At 37.2% G+C, this 16760-nt stretch overlaps 1 protein-coding gene across 1 annotated transcript in view; it reads left to right on the top strand.

Moving 5' to 3' along the window:
* The window catches only part of RP1 (RP1 axonemal microtubule associated), a 280695-nt gene extending 264161 nt beyond the window's left edge, over positions 1–16534 (top strand). Inside the window, exons 26-29 of the mRNA XM_014791537.2 lie at positions 2667–2821; positions 6438–6516; positions 11427–11508; positions 16398–16534. Of these exons, the coding sequence (XP_014647023.2) occupies positions 2667–2821; positions 6438–6516; positions 11427–11508; positions 16398–16497 (416 nt within the window). The 3' untranslated portion in view covers positions 16498–16534. The remainder of the gene's footprint in view (positions 1–2666; positions 2822–6437; positions 6517–11426; positions 11509–16397) is intronic.
* Positions 16535–16760: the final 226 nt, after the last annotated feature.

Below are 16760 nucleotides of genomic sequence, written 5' to 3'. Positions count from 1 at the left end.
CATGAGAGTGTTGAAGATGATGACATTGAGAACACAAGTGAAAAAAATACTCCCAAAATGGTGAAAATATATAGTTTAGCTATCAAATGAATTGGATGACAATTGTGACAAATAGGAAGAGAAGCATTTTATTCTCTGCTTGTGGCCAACTCTGTCAGAGTGAGTAGGGCTTTCATAAGCAGCTGAGGCTACTGACTAATTCTCAGAAAGAAAAATTTAGAATCAACTATGGTAAAAGAACGTTAAAAAAATTTTCACAAAAATGTCCAACATATATGGATAATCTAAACCAACAAGTTAACTCTTTCAGATACTTTTAGCTAAATCACATGATAGATATATTAATAACTACTTAAAATCTGGTGCTTTAAGAAGGGTTATTTGTAGTCAGGCTGATTGATTAGTAATACTTGTCTTTGACATGTTCAGGTAAAATGATCTCTTCCATTCTGTACAACATCAATATCTAGAGACCCAGCCTTGTATTTTTCATGTATTCAAGTCGGTTGTGAGTTCTCTTCTAACCCACTTTTAAAGTTACTGTTGGGCTCCCTCAGGAGTTCCCCTCCTTGTGATTAGGGGGCCCGTCTCTTGGAGTAAAGATAATTTGTTAGCCTTCCATATTTTTACAACAGAATGCATGTCTGTTAGCTAGAACATATTGCCCTGCCTTTAAATCACAATATTGAGCCCTGACTTTCATGCCCAAGGAGAGAGAGTGAACAAAGAATTCGCTGAGCTCTTCGCTTCCTAAGACTGCTTTAAAGCACACGGTATTGCAGGGTGTGTCTATGCAACTGTTAACTAGGTATTCTTTAAGTTCTCCCTTTGTGTTAAGTTAGAGAAGGAAGAATTTTATATTGCCGTAGAGATTATGAAAAAATCTGGAGTTAGAATCTATTGTTATGAATTTAGCATTTTAAAAAAGATTCTACGTGCTTTTGTTGCAGAACTACAGCAAATGCTTAGTGCATTATTGTTATCTGATATTATTAAAGTGGAGTCGATGTCACAGATCCCAGCAAAATGTCTGTTTCTCCTGGTGGGATATGTTTTCTTTCAACTTCCAATTTAAACTATGTGACGCTTTTTGATGTGGTTTGAGAATAAAATTTAGTCCTCAGCTATGATAACCACTTTGTTCTAAATTTCTGGTACATTTACTGTACTTTCTTTGAATTTTAGATGGGAAGTAAGTTTTTTTTTTTGGTGGTGTGTGTGAATTAAACTTAATTTATAGCAGCTTCTGGAAACACAGTGTTGAGAAGCATTTGAGACGTGTGCAGGTGGCAGGCAGGGCGTGTGCCTTGATCATGGGGTATGTACAATGGTCAGGGGAGAGCTGCGTGCGTTTCTTTGTGCTATAAATATGTAGTCTCTGTTCTAAAAAAATTTTGATATGTACTTCAAATTTTTAACTATTAATTTTTTACTTTATATGTGTCTTAATATTTTAAACGTCATCATTTAAAAAAAGTGGTAAACAAGTTCACTCTTCATCTGAAATGAAGAAAACATTTTCAGTAAACAGAAGCCTGATTTCCCTATAAAGACTTCCAATCATGCTTTTCCACGTACTTATTTTCATGAAGAATTCTAGCGTAAGTTTTGGCTTAATTCAGTTTAGGCAGTCACATGGATTGTAAGGCCGGATCTTCTTTATAGTAGTTTAAAAGATCTCTTTGGTTGTCCTAAATTCATGAGAAGTGTTCTAATTCTCTGCTTAAGTTCAGCTAGGTTTCACTCTAGAGTATTTTAGAATATGTAAGACTGTACAAGGAGACTGATTTATCTTTTCTGCTTACACCATTTTCCAATATGCCACATTTGTCTTTTTAAAGGTCAGGCATGATGGAAACAGGCAATGTTTCTCACTTACCTTGTTTTCTTACTTGTTGAATTTTCATGTCTGAGTTCTTTGGAAAATGTTAATGTGAATTTCTATAAATGCACTGTTCAACTGCATAGAGTATGATCTATAAAGAGTTCTAGGACTGGAAATAAAAAGTACTCATTGTCTGCAAGATATTATTCACATTAGTAGTATCAGCAAGAGCAATCTCTTCTAATTAGTGGCTTCTACCTGTGTCTCAGAAACTGCCTTAATTCTAAGGTCAAATATAGTGGATTATAATTTGCTGGTACCTCACTGGGCTCTTTTTAAAAAATTATATTTAAATTTGCATCTTTCTAGGATCTTTGTACTTTTTCTTTCTCAAGAGGGCTATTAAATCTGCATTATTGGAGTAGTAATCTCTATGAAGTAGCAGCACAAGTGACCAGTTACGATTAGAACAACCAAACTTCAGGGGGAAAAATTGCCCCTTTCTTCTAATTAAGACAGAAGAGAGTTTTTTTTTTTTTTTAATACAACTTATAATAACTGTGAAAGTGTAGTGGTTAATGAAAGTGCATAATTGCTAACAATAATTATTTTGAAACAGTAGTCCTGAGGGTAGCCTGGAGTCTGTATGAATGAGGTAAACGTGAAATAGCCAAGAGTATGTCTGAATAGGAGTCACATAAGAAAAAGAGCTGGGGCAGGTACCATAGAGATACTCATGTCAACTACATTGAAGAACATTCTGATTCCCTCCCAGGGTATGTAATACATTCAAAAAGAAAGTGAAAATGAGAAAGGTAATATCAGATTTCTGACGTTTCAGTGGTGGCTTATGAGATCTACATATACACTGGCAGGAAGCCAGGTGCAGAGACAGAGTCTAATGTATTTATCAACCTGATTGGCACCAGAGGAGATTCGGGAAATCGAAGACTTCATCAATCCAAAAATAACAAAGTCATGTTTCTGCGTGGACAGGTAATAGGAAAATCCTTATCAATTCTTACCCACCATGCTTCCTCTAATTTTTTTAACTAAAAGACACTAACAGAAAATTCCTGAGATGCTCATTTGATACCACTTGGGAAGTACAGGAAGGTGTGGTCACTTCCTGGTGAACATCTTATTGTTTTGGATTAACCAGGAACAATGCAGCCATAAGTAACTCCCAGTTTCTTCTTCTACTAAAAACAAAAACAGAAACAAAACAACCAAGATTCTGCTTCCAAGGAGGGCGGTCTAGCTTGTAACAAAATGTCCATATTGCTGACAACTAGTTTTAAATTTGTTTTAAAGGCACTGGAGAGCTGCTAAGGCAGGTGGGGCTTGAGGATTCCAAGATTTTGGAGAGAAAGGAGGTGCAGAGGAGAACCTGACGTTCAGTATAGCTTTCTGCCCTTTGTAAGTGGAAGCTTAGAAGCAAGAAGCCAATCAGAGGTGGCAGTGGAAAGCCTGAGATGCTGTGCGGAGATTTAGGAGATCTCATGGGGCTGGGATTCAGTCTGGGCCCACACTGTAAAGATAGGCCTTCATAAACTCCCACTCAAAAAGTGAGGCCTTCGTGTGAGTTCTCCCAAAGCAGAGCCCGGGGCATGTGCTACAGGTGGTTAATGGGGGAGGTGATCCCAGGAAGCACAGTGAGGGAGTGTAGAGAAGGAGAGAAGGAAAGATGAAGGGCCAATATAAGTGTAAAAAGGTTATTGGTGTTGGCAGCAGGAACAGGATCCCTCCAGGACCTCAGCTGACAGACTGGGCACCAATAGCAGCAGTGACTAAAGTGGCCTAGGAGGAGGAAGCATATGTCCTAGGGCCGTGCACAGAGAGCCTCCATGCCTGCCATCGTGCTTACCCTATCCACAGGCCCATTCCACAACAGGCACCATAGTGGCCACAGCAAGACTTCTACATGGAAAATTACAAAACATTACTGGAAAAATTTAAAAATACATCGATTAATAGAGATATACTACGTTTGTGGATTGGAAGACTCAATATTATATAGTTCTCACTTCTCTCTTAATTGATCTGCAGTTTCAATGCAATACCAACCAAAATCCCATAGATATTTGTTAATGGAAATTGGCATTCTAATTCTAAAATTTATGTGGAAATGCAGAGTCAAGTGCACTCAAAATAATCTTGAAGATTATAAATCTTGAGAAAAACAAAGTTGGAGGGCTTACACTATCAGTTATTGAGATTTACTATGAAGTCAAGGTAATTAAGAAAGCATTAATTGGTACAAGGCAAGGCAAATAGAGCAAAGAAACAGAATAAAGCCAGATAAAGAGCCACATATTCTGATGTGCAGCATCAGGGAAAGGATAGCCTTTTCAATAAGTTCTGAGAGTAAATTGGATATCATTATAGAAATTAAGAAATCATAAGCCCTATTTTACACAAAACGTAAAAATCAACTTATGCAAATTTAGGTATAAATGTAAAAGGTAAAAAAATAAAATATCTAGAAGATAACATAAGAGAAAATCTTCATGATCCTGGAGGTAGCCTAGGATCTTAAAAAGATTTTAATTGTGGTAAACACTACCTGAAATTTACCATCTTAACCATTTTAAGTGTATAGTTCAGTGGTGTTGAGTACATTCACAGTGTTGTACAACCATCACCACCATCCATCTCCAGAACTCTTTTCATCTTGCAGAACTGAAACCTTATACCCATTAAACAATAACTCCCATTCCCCTCCCTCTTTCCCCCCACCTCAGCCCCTGGAAACCACCATTCCACTTTTTGTTTCTATGAATTTGTCTCCCTTAGATACCTCATCTAAGTGGAAGCGTAGAGTACTTGTCTTTCTGTGACTGGCTTATTTCACTTAGCACACTGTCTTCAAGGTTCATTTGTGTTATTGCATGTGTCAGAATTTCCTTTTTTAAGGTTGAATAATATTCCATCGTGTGTATATACTACATTTTGTTTATAACTTGGATTGCTTTCACCTTTTGGCTATTGTGAATAATGCTACTATAAACATAGGGGTACACATATAGACTAAGATTTTAAAGACAAAACAGAGAAAGCACTAAGTATAAAGAAAAAAAGATAAATTATACCATTTTAACATGAGACTTCTGTTCCTCAAGACACCATTAAGAGAGTAAAAAGGCAAATCAGAAAGTGGGAGAAGATGTAAAATATGTACTAGCAAAGTACTTGTTTCCAAACTATGTACAGAACATCCACAAGTCAACAAGAAAAAGACAGATAACCCAGTTTAAAACGTGAGCGTATTTAAATATGTACTTTCTAAAAGAGGATATCCAAATAGCCAATAAACATGAAAAACATACCCAACTTTATTAGTAATCAGGAAAATACAGTGAAAACCATAATGAAGTGTCACTGTGCACGATCAGATGGCTTAAACTTTAAAAGAAGGACAATACCAAGTATTGATCAGCCTGTGGATTCCACTGACCTCTTATACGCCGAGCATCCAGGGCATACGTTGGTATAAGCATTTTGGACAATTGAGACTATCTACTAACACTCTATAAAGCAGCATTTCTTCAACAGAAATGTACACATATATACATAAAAAGACATATATAAGAATGTTCCAAGCAGCGTTATTTGTAATACCCCAAACCCAGAAATAATTTTTGTTTATAAGCAGAAGAACAGATGAATAATGTGGAATAATATTCAGTCATTAAAATGAACAAAATGCTGTTAAACAAAGCAAGATGGATAAATTTCACAAAGATTGAGTGAAACAAGCCAGGCAGAAAGAGAACGTACTTTCTGTATGATTCCGTTTATGGTCCCAGATCTGACGAAACTAATTAAAAGTGTTAAATGTTAAGATAGTGGTTACCATTGTGGGAGATAATGACTGGGATGGGCCATGGAGAGGTCTTGGGGTGCGGTTAACATGGTATTACTTGCATGGACATGTGCACTGAGTGTATTGTGTATTTGTAATTTGTATACTTTATATCTAGTTAATAATTTAAAACTTCATATGTCTGTGAATGTACACATACATATTTCAATACATAGTTTATTTAGAAACAAAAGCTGCTGAGAGGCAAGCAACAAGGGTGAACAGCACACGTCCTGGAGGCAGCCTTCCCGGGTCTGATCCCTGTCTGCTCACTCACTGGATGTTGACCTTGGGCGACTAATTGAACTCTGGGTCTCTCAGGCTCTTCAATTGTAAAACAAGAGAATGAGTGGTACTTACTTCACAGACTGTTCTGAGACTTAAACGAGTTAATATGTGAGAAACACCTGGAAGGGTTTGTGTCTAGTAAGGACTATATGAGCTGTTTGTATCGTTAGTAGTAGTAGACTTAAGTGTTGTCATTAAATTTTTAAAATCTTTTTTACTAGACTGTACTTGAGGAGCACAAGAATTATACATTACTTGCTTGTGTATGTCCCACAAGGCATAGTGTAGGACTTTGCATATAAAATGTAAATGGTAATTTTTTATAGCACTAGTAATAATAATATAGTAGTAATATATAGCACTGTAGTAATGTAGTAATATAGTACTAATAGTGATGCTACTTTTTTCTAGAGAAAGGAAATGTCCTAATGGTCATTCAGTTTATTTTTTATCGTGCAGCTTGATATTTTTTCTATTGAGGCAGTGTCTCTTGGAAAACTGAAGAAAGTTCTGGTTAGTCACGATGGGACAGGTCCAGGTAAGATTAACTTGCGTGGTAAGAAGTTTGTTTTGCAAATTTATTAAAAGTAGCATAAGAGGCAAGTGAAAGAAAAGATAAATGTACAGGTTATGTAAAATTGAGATGAGAAAATAATTTTGTTTTGAGAAATTATAGTTAAATTAAGTGTTGACAGGTTAGGTTTATTTTATGATTTAAAAAGCTCACTACTGTGTTACTCTGAAGGAAATTTCCTAGGAAGACAAAAGCTTTATTGTGTGTGTGTGTGTGTGTGTGTGTGTGGAAAATCTCCAGACCTATGAAGCAGTTTCAAAATTGCATCTATCATGTTTCCCTGCAGTAGATGACTCCTCAGAAATATGCTTTTTTTAAACAAGCACCTTAGAGGATTCTGATTCATGTGGTCCCCAGAACATTCCTTAAAAATCACTGCCTTCTGATGTAAGAGTTCTTTGTTGTGGGCTTGCTATGTGCCAGGCACTTTGTCAGAGGCTGGGCATTCAAACGTGGACAAGATGCAGGGGTCTCTTCCCTCACAGGCAGGGCCCAGCGGGGCAGACACATACGAAATAAGCAAGTATGACAAAGTAGGACATATCGTCTGAAAGTGACCCTCAGAGTGCTATTGCACCACACTGCAAGGGGACCGAGCGTAGTCCAGAAGCACATGAAGATCTCCCCCAAGAAAAGAAGAAAACATGACAGGCAGGCTGGGGTGAGGGCTAGGTTTTGGCGGGATACTTGGCCATTTTGATGGGCTTCTCTGACTGATGGGATTAAGGTATTTGAAACTTAGTTAAGGAAAGTTGAAAGTAGTTACTATAATATAATTTTTAAATTCTTTAAACTATACTTCCTATATTGTGCACACTCTTTTCATTAAAAGAAAAAAATTGCCGTGATAGAGTATCTAGGCTGTGTTTTTTTTGTTAATTTTCAAAATTTGTATAGTCTGATAACCTACCACCCAATTTGAACCTAGAACATTACCAATACCAGCGATTCTACCTGTACTTGCTGCTCCTATCCTCTCCCCCAAAGTAGCCATCCTGAATCTTTTTTTATCATTTCTTGATTTTTTTAGCCTTGCTTTAAAAAAAGAAAGCTTTCGTACTTATGTAGGCTTCCTTGAAAATACTTTTGATACTTTTCGTGCTTTGTAAAAATTGTGACATGTTGTATGGAGTCTTTTGTGAATTGATTTTTTTTTTCATTCAAGATTGTGTTGCTAAGATTCATTCACTTTCTTGTGTGATACTATAGATATTTTTTCATGACCGTGTAACATTCTATTGCATGATAACACGTAATTAATTTATTCATCTCATGTTAATGGGTAGTTGAGTTGTATCCAGTCTGACTGTCGCCAACAGTCTGAAATGAATGTCCTTGTGCACATCTCTTTGTGCATAGAAGCAAGAGCTCCTCTAGGGTGCCAGTTCCCAAGTGGGGGTGATTTTGCCTCCCCCAGGGACATTTGGCAGTGTCTGGAGATTGTTTTTGATTGTCACACTGGGAAAGAGGTATTACTAGTACCTAGTAGAGGTAGAGGCCTGGGGTGCTGCTAAACATCCTACACTGCACAGGACAGTCCCCACAGCAAAGAATTCTCAAGCCCAAAATCTCACCAGTGCTGAGGCTGCGGGACCTTGCCCTAGGCTGAATCCATGGAAGTCAGTTGCTGGGTCAAAGAAGATGATCATATCAGCTTTATAAGACAAACCACTTTTTTCAAAAGTGGTTGTACTAAGTTTTACCTACGGTGTATAAGAATTTCTATTGTGTCATATTCTCACAAACACCTGAAACACTTAATTTTGGGGTATAAAATAGTATCCTATTGTAGTCTTAATTTTCATTCCACTGATTTCTAAGAAGAATGAGCATTCTTTCATTTTTGTCTATTAAATTTCCTCTTCTGTGGAAATACATGTTCTTGTCTATAATATTTAGGATAAAGTCAAAGGACATTTAATTAAAAAATGCTCAAAAAAGGGTTTTCGAAAGATAGAAATTTATTTCACTCTCAGGTAACGGTCTCAAAGTGAGTGGTTGTGATGGCTCTGCTCCACCCAGCCCTCAGGGATCCAGGGTCCTTTCATCCTGTTCTTATACCATCACCTAGATCTCATCCTCCTCTGAGTGGTCAGAGCTGGTCACAACACATGAAAAAGAGAGAAAACAATGGCAACAATGTCTTTTAAGTAGGTGAGGTGGAAACTGCACACATTACTTCTGGTCCCATTTCATTACTGACAAATTAGTCCCATAGTTATCTGTAGCTGCAGACCCTTGGGAGAAGTGGGCAATAACATTGCAGTGGTTGAAGAAGGGACAACAGCTGGCAGTTACCACTGCATCTTGTCCAGTTTCTGGTATATTTTAATGAACTGAAATTCTTAATTTTAATGTAGTTGAATTTAACAATATGGTATTTCTTCTAATGATCAGCACATTTTGTATCTTAAGAAAGTCTTCCCTCCCCGTAGGGTATTCCATATATGTATAGATGGATAGATATTCATATGTATGTATGTATGTTTACACACACACACACATATATATAAAGTCTTGTCTTTAAGATTTGGGTGCTTACTCATCTGTAGTTGATTTTTGTGTATGACGTGAAGATGGAATTCACTTTCACTTTTTCTGTGTAGATAACAAATTGTACCCACTATTTATCACCTACTGCATCTTTTCCTGAGTTTTCTACAAAGACACCTTTATTAGATACTGGCAGCCTTTGCTTTGCATGGTTTCTGTAGGCACAAATTTCAATTACAATGATTTAGTTAAATAACAGAAGTCTCCAACAAAATGGTTCAAATTTCAGTTACCACAGTGTGCTAATTGTGATTGCACAAAGTACACACTTCACTGCTAGCTCTTCAGTCCACAAATCACTACATGGATAACAGATGCACATCCAGATCAGTGACCAATCACTTTACTTCTTTCAAAGTCTGTCGGTGACGGGTCACTGCCCGTCTGCTCCACAATTCAGGCACAGACAGCAGAGCATGTCATTGTATTGACTCCTTGTCTCCCCATGATAAACCCACGTGACATTTTACAAAAATGTGTACTTCAAAGATGAAAGCACATTAAAAAAACAAAAAGTGATAATACTGGAAGTGAAGTTCAAATCAAACATAAATGGAGTTACAGAAGAAATATCTGCCCGTGGGAATGTTGACACTGTCACTGTTTGAGAGACTTTAGATAAGCAGTCAGAGGAATCTAGTGAAGGGAACTTATGACTATAAATGAGGAAAGTGGTTGTGACAAAAAGGATGAACACGTCCCAGAGGAAGTGATGTTGGTAAAAACTTCACAGTAAAGGAACTCTTGGAGATATTTTATGACATTAAAAGCACAGAGGATGAAATGTTGGAAGCTGATCGAAACTTAGAAAGGAATTTGACAATTTGCTAAGGCATAGAAAAGATGCTTGGTCTTTATTATAAGTTCTATGATGAGGGGAAGAAGGCAAGCACCATTCAAACTACTTTTGGTAAGTTTCTTTACCAAGAAATACACCTTTTAATTTTCAATGTTTCTAAAGTTTTAAATTACAACGTACTAAATATTAGTGTTGATATTTTTTCGTTTTCATATACATTTATAATTAACAGTAAGAAAGTTTTCGATGTTTTGGCAAAAACGTTTAACAATTGAACAATCGTAATTTTCCCCATTGATTATTACGATTGCTTGGCGCAGTTTCAGCGTGTAGTCCTATTCATGGTTCTGTGCTACCACACAGAGCAAGGACTGCCTGTCTCGAGTCTGTATAAATGTGTAGGTCAATTCTGAGTCCTCTCTTCCATTCCATCAGTCAATTTATCTATGCCAGTACCAATTCTGTATTGTTTTAATTAGTATTGATTTATAATAAATTTTGATAACTGGTAGGATGAATCTCCTAACTTACTCTAATTCAGGATTGCCTGTGATATTCTTGGTCTTTACTCATTCATGTACATTTTATCATTTGCTTGTCAATTTTCTTTTAGAACCCTGTGGTGAAATTGATTTAATTACATTGAGAATTTAGATTAGTTTGAGAGAAACTGACATCTCTATAATTTCTTCATACTCAGGAATATGGGATAGCTGGCTATTTGTTTATATCTTCTTTGCTGTCATTCCTTAAATTTAGATAATTTTTCTATAAATTATACTACATCTATTTTTAGGTTTACCCCTACATTCTTAAATTTTTATAGCAATTCAACATTGTAACTTTCATTGAATTATGCTTCTTAACTATTCTTTTCTGGTCAATAGAAATGTAATGGATTTTTATTATTTATTATATACCTAACCATTTTTCTCATCTCTCTTAACTACACTATTTCTATAAGTTCCTTGGGTTTTTAATTTAGAAAGTCACATTATCCGTGAATAATGACAGTTCTGTTTCTTCTTTTCTAACACCTATTACTTTCATTCTGCTTCCTTCCTTCTTTCCTTTCTTTCTTATTTTTCTCCTTAATTGCATTGACAAGTACAGTAATCAGTGATAATTTCTAAATTTTCACCATTAAGAGTGATGATTTTGACTTTATATTATTATTTAAACATATCAATCTTCTGTAAATAATGCATTGAAATACATTCATGTGAATTTACTTCTCTCTTTGTTCTCAGCTTTTAGATACTTGTTTTAGAATTTCGTAGAGGGTTTGTGTCCCCGATAGGGAATCTTCTCTTTTCCTCTGCTTCTACTGATCTGAGTAATTAGGTCGTTCACTCATGCTTTCGTTTCTCTACTGGTATAATTCGGATGTGCGTATTTTTGTTCCCAAGTTGCCTGACAAGTGTAGTTAAAAAAGACCCTTTGGAGAATCTAGGAGTAAAATCACAATACTACTATATTTTATGCTAAGAGTCAAAGTGATCTCCTTTGTCAATTTATACAGGTAATGGATGGTTTCTTGAGAGCATTGTTGTTAAATCTGAAGAGGAACACAGCAATCAAGAGGTGCTGTTTCCATGCAACAGGTGGGCTGTTACTTAACACCTCATTATGCAAAATTATGCGCCCCTTTGTCCAGTTTGTTCCAGCTGTATCCTGAGCATGCCTCCCCCTGTCTGTCTGACCACGTCCTTCCCTCCTTTAAAACCAGAGCTGAAGGCCTTCTCTCCTAGGAAGCTCTTTTTTTTTTTTTTTTTTGCGAGGGAGTTCAGCCCTGAGCTAACATCTGTGCTAGTCCTCCTCTTTTTGCTGAGGAAGACCGGCTCTGAGCTAACATCTATTGCCAATCCTCCTCCTTTTTTTCTTCCCCAAAGCCCTAGTAGATAGTTGTATGTCATAGCTGCACATCCTTCAAGTTGCTGTATGTGGGACGCGGCCTCAGCATGGCCGGAGAAGCGGTGCGTCGGTGAGCACCCGGGATCCGAACCCTGGCCGCCAGTAGCGGAGCGCGCGCACCCAACCGCCAAGCCACCGGGCCAGGCCCTAAGAAGCTCTTCTTTATCAGCACTACTAATTCCCTCTTTATTTGTAATGTTTAATGTTTTTCTTTTCTGGAATAAGCATTCTAAAATGGAAAAAATACTGTTAGGACTTAGAAAACAGGTTCTTGATTCTGTTTCTCCAACACCTGCTCTGCTCCCCATTAGTTCTGCGAACACGTGTACTACTCCCAACTTCTCGAAGGTTCAATTTCTTCATATGTAAAACAGAGATAATACCTGTTCCTCCTAGTTCATTTGAATCATTTAAAAGCAAGTGAAGTTATATGTATGAACTGTGAACTCTAGAGCATTATTCTAATATGGCGTAGATATAATATGTTAGGGGAATCAAGTTGCAAGGGCAGCTCTGTAATTCAGTGGCCATTCATAGTTGAATCGCTTACACTTTCTGATCCTCAGTTTTCAAAATTTTATGATGAGAAAGATTAAATCAGACCATCCTACTTTATAGGCTTATTATGAATAGAATATCAAATACACCTTTAAAAATAGTGCACCACAAATAGAAATTACAAAACTAATTTCCCTCTGTTATTAATTAATCTATAGAATATGTTGATTCATTCATTAGTCATTGTACAAATAGTAACTGACCACCTACCACATCAAGAAGTAGAATAGACAAGAAGATCCAGCAGTAAGGCAGTATGGTCTCTGCCTTCGAGGACTCAGTGGATGCCCACGTGAGAACAAACATTAGTGTCTTAAGGGCCATGATAGAAACCTATGCGAGAGCTCATGGGCCAAAGCGGATGCTATGTGATTGCATGTTCCTTGAATCTAGAGAACTCATGAACTGTGTTTATTCATCTATTCATCCATTTATTCAAGCAGAAACATTGCATGCCTCCTAGATGTCAGGTACTATACCAAGTCCTGGATATATAGAGATAAAAAAATAAAGCGTCCCTGTCTTCAAGGAGCTCCCACTTAATGATAAGAGAGGAGGGAGTGGTACTAAATGAAGCCAGAGAGCTGGGGGTGCTCTGAGTTTAGCAGGTGTTTTGGCATCACTGTCTCCTAAAGTGTTGTACTCACCTTCAGACACGCAGAGAAGCACGTGGGTTGACTGAGGGGATTTTCTCTTACAATAGTTTTGATTCTAGGAAATATCCATTCTTTTGAAACTTAGTAAGGAGTTGCATTCTGGATGACCAAAATTTGTAACACTTCTCTGATCGTCTGTTTGTTTGTTTTCTTAATACGCATCCATTTAGAATGCATGTGCTCGTAGTAGTTATTGCCATTTTATAACATTAAAGTTCTGGGAGACCTTATATTTTTATTTTTTGCAATAAATATTTTTATTTCTTAAAGGGGAGTGAAAAGAGCAAAGTTTGAAGTTTTTCAGAACTGGATTTGAATTACAGCTCCTTCACTGACTGGCTCCGGGATCCTCAGTTTATTCTTACGTAAAATAGCAATAACAACACCTATTTTGCAGGATTGTTTGAAGATTTCACACAATGTACATAAAGTAACTGCAAAAATGTCTTGCAATTATTAGAAGCTCCATGATAGGGCGGGCGCTGTGGTGTAGTGATAAAGTTTGATGCACTCTGCTTCAGTGGCCCGAGTTCACAGGTTTGGATCCTGGGTGTGGACCTACATCATTTGTCAGCCATGCTGTGGTGGCCACCCACATACAAAATAAACGAAGACTGGCACAGATGTTAGCTCAGGGCTACTCTTCCTCAAGCAAAAAAAAAGAGGAAGATTGGCAACAGATGTTAGCTCAGGGCAAATCTTCCACAGCAAAAAAAAAAAAAAAAGCTCCATGGTGATAAATGTTATTGTTATAGAATCTATTTTAGATTAAAAATCTTTAGATACAATGTCATTTATACAAATGAAGTAGAAAAACTCACTTTTATTTCTAGGTCATATGTCAAGTATTTAGAACTCTCCAAACAATTGACTTTTATTTTTAAAAATCTACACTTCTAGACTTGCACAGTCCATATGGTAGCCACTAGCTACATATGGCTAATAAATTTAATTAAAATCAAATAAAATTAAAAATTCAGGTCCTGGGTTGTACTACCTACATTTCAAGTGCTCAATAGTCACAGATGGTTATTGGCTGCTATGCTGGCCAACGTATATATGACATTTGGTTCTATATCACATTTAGATATTTGGTATCATATGAAGCTATGTTTAATATTATACGACATAGTTTTATTGCTCTGAATACATTGGTAAATATGGAATAATCTAAGGTGTAAATAAAAGATTAGCATTTTGATAAAGGTGTCACATTTAAAAAATTATAAATATGTCACATTTAAAAAATCAAGAATCATCCAGAGCATGTAATAATGGTAGTCATTTTCTCTTCAGAGCTAATGCAAAGGAGTAGAAGTCAAGGTCAGCTAGCATTTTAGAATAATCACAGACAAAAATTACAAATGTAGAATAACAAAAATTACAAATGTAAAATAAACCTTGGAAATTGGTTTTGTAAGGAACAAAATGAGACCAATGAAAATATTTAAATATTTTACTGTATTATGCTATGTCATGTTAAACACTACACACAGGCCTGTCATTGCTCTATTATCATTAACTGAACTGTAGCAATATTAGCAGTTTTCCTTGCTCCTTCTCTCTGAGGGCCCAGAGCTACATAAGGAAGAAAAGAGGGACATTTTCTTGCTATTCCATTAGAGGTGGAAGAAGCCATAGATACCATTTTGTCTCGTGTTTTATTTGACGGATGAGAAAACCGACACCTAAAGAGATGAAACAACGTGTACAAATCATAGACAAGTAGTCAGAGAGCAGAGTCTCTTGGTCTCTTGGGCACTCTGGGGAGTTTTAATTTAGTGTCTATCAATCTGTTGTTTCCATTACATCACCATGATTTTGTGAATTACCTCTGAGGAAGAGATCTCTGCACAAATTACTGAATTCACTATAAAATTGATTTGTCAGAAAATGCTACTGAAATTTTGAGAGTTTAGAAGACACAGGTTTTACTAGTTTACCCAGCATAACAGCCATTTAAAACTCAAGTCCTCGTCCAATTATAAGAAAAGTAAAGATCTCTGAAAAAGAAATTATTTAGGACTTTATTGTGGAGTTATAAAAAACTGATGTGGAGGGGTCTATTCTGTTGTGGGACCCTTTTAGGTTCACACACTTGTCTTCTGCATGGTTGAGGAGAAAATCAGAAAAATGTCCATAGCTAGCATTTATTACACTCTGACCATGAAATGGCTCCCTGGTGAGGCTGGAACTCCACACATGAACTCATCTGGTCCTCACGGCAGACCTCTAGGTAGGCTCTGTGATGCTTCTATTTCAGAAGTGAGGAAGCTGAGGTACACAGGGGTTAAGTTTCTTACCTAAATACGATTGGTGGAGTCTGGATTCAGATCAAGGAGGCTCTAACTCTGGAACTGCGCTGTCCCATCCAGGAGCCACTAGCCAAGTATCTATTGCACTCTTGAACTGTGCCTGTTCTGAATTCAGATGTGCTGTAAGTGTAAGGTACATACCAGATTTCAAAGATGTAGGATAAAAAAGAATGTAATTGTCTTAGCCGGTTCAGGCTGCTATAACAAAATACCACAGACTGGGTGGCTTATAAACAACAGACATTGATTTCTCACAATTCTGGAGGCTGGAGTGCAAGATCAGGGCGCCAGCAGGGTCAGGTTCTGGCGAGAGGCCTCTTGCGAGTTGCAGACTGCCGACTTCTTGCTGTGTCCTCACATGGTGGAAGGAGCAAGGCATCTCTCCAAGCCTCTTTTATAAAGGCACTAATCCCATTCTTGAGTGGTCTACTCTCATGATGTAAGCACCTCCCAAAGGATTTCAACATATGAATTTGGGGGAGACACAAGCATTCAGACCATCACAGTAATAAGACTCAATAAATTTTTATATTGATTACATGTTTAAATGATCATCTTTAGAATTTATTAAAATGAAAAATATTAAAATTCATTCTTTTTCTTTTTACTTTTTTTACACACATGTCTCATGTTATATGTCTCTTGCAGAGTGCTATTCCAGAGTCTGAGGTTTTAGCCACTGTATACACCTACCAGTCAAATGAAAGGAGAGAAATAAAAGATTCCAGTAAGGAAACTCCAAATGAAACATTTTTACTGATTTTAAGATATACTAGAATATTTGCAATGTTACCGTAGGACGTTTCTAAAAAGCAACATTTCAGGATGAATCAATGTGACCTTGCAACTAGAGTATAGGATAAAGGTTTGCTGAAGTTGCAGTCCTAAAGATAATTTGGTGTGGCTTGAAATATTAAATGCTTTTTAAAATTTCTGAGCTTCTCCCTGAAGGCCTCTTTAAATCCTTTCTGTATTTTATTTTCTGTTCTAAGTAATGTGCCTTCTTTGAATACTCTCTCCTATTAATTATCTTCCTGGTTTCCCTGGCAGGTGGCTAGATGAGTACCAGGATGATGGCAGGACGGAGCGGGAACTGCTGGCAGAAGGAAGCATCAGTGCAGTAGGAGAGACTGGATCCGTGGCCTCCTGAAGGGGCCCACCTGGTCTGTCGCTGCCCTGAGCCTTCAAAGACGATTGATCTGATTGTGATGGTGTGTTTGCCTTTTCCTTGCACTGGAGCAAACACCTGGAGAGGGTCAGTTTGTGCTGGACACGTTCGTTGCTTTCGAGAACTTTGGAAGTCGGGAGAAGCATCAGCCAACAACTGACCGAGATCAGCCTATGATAGCTGGGGGGCACATATTGCTTCTTCTCATTTCTTCTCTCAGAAACTCTGACGCCTGCTAAGTTTAC

Source organism: Ceratotherium simum, chromosome 31, assembly GCF_057802395.1.
Source record: "Ceratotherium simum simum isolate JZ-2026a chromosome 31, ASM5780239v1, whole genome shotgun sequence".
NCBI lineage: Eukaryota > Metazoa > Chordata > Mammalia > Perissodactyla > Rhinocerotidae > Ceratotherium > Ceratotherium simum.
This window is presented reverse-complemented; position numbering and strand designations above follow the sequence as displayed.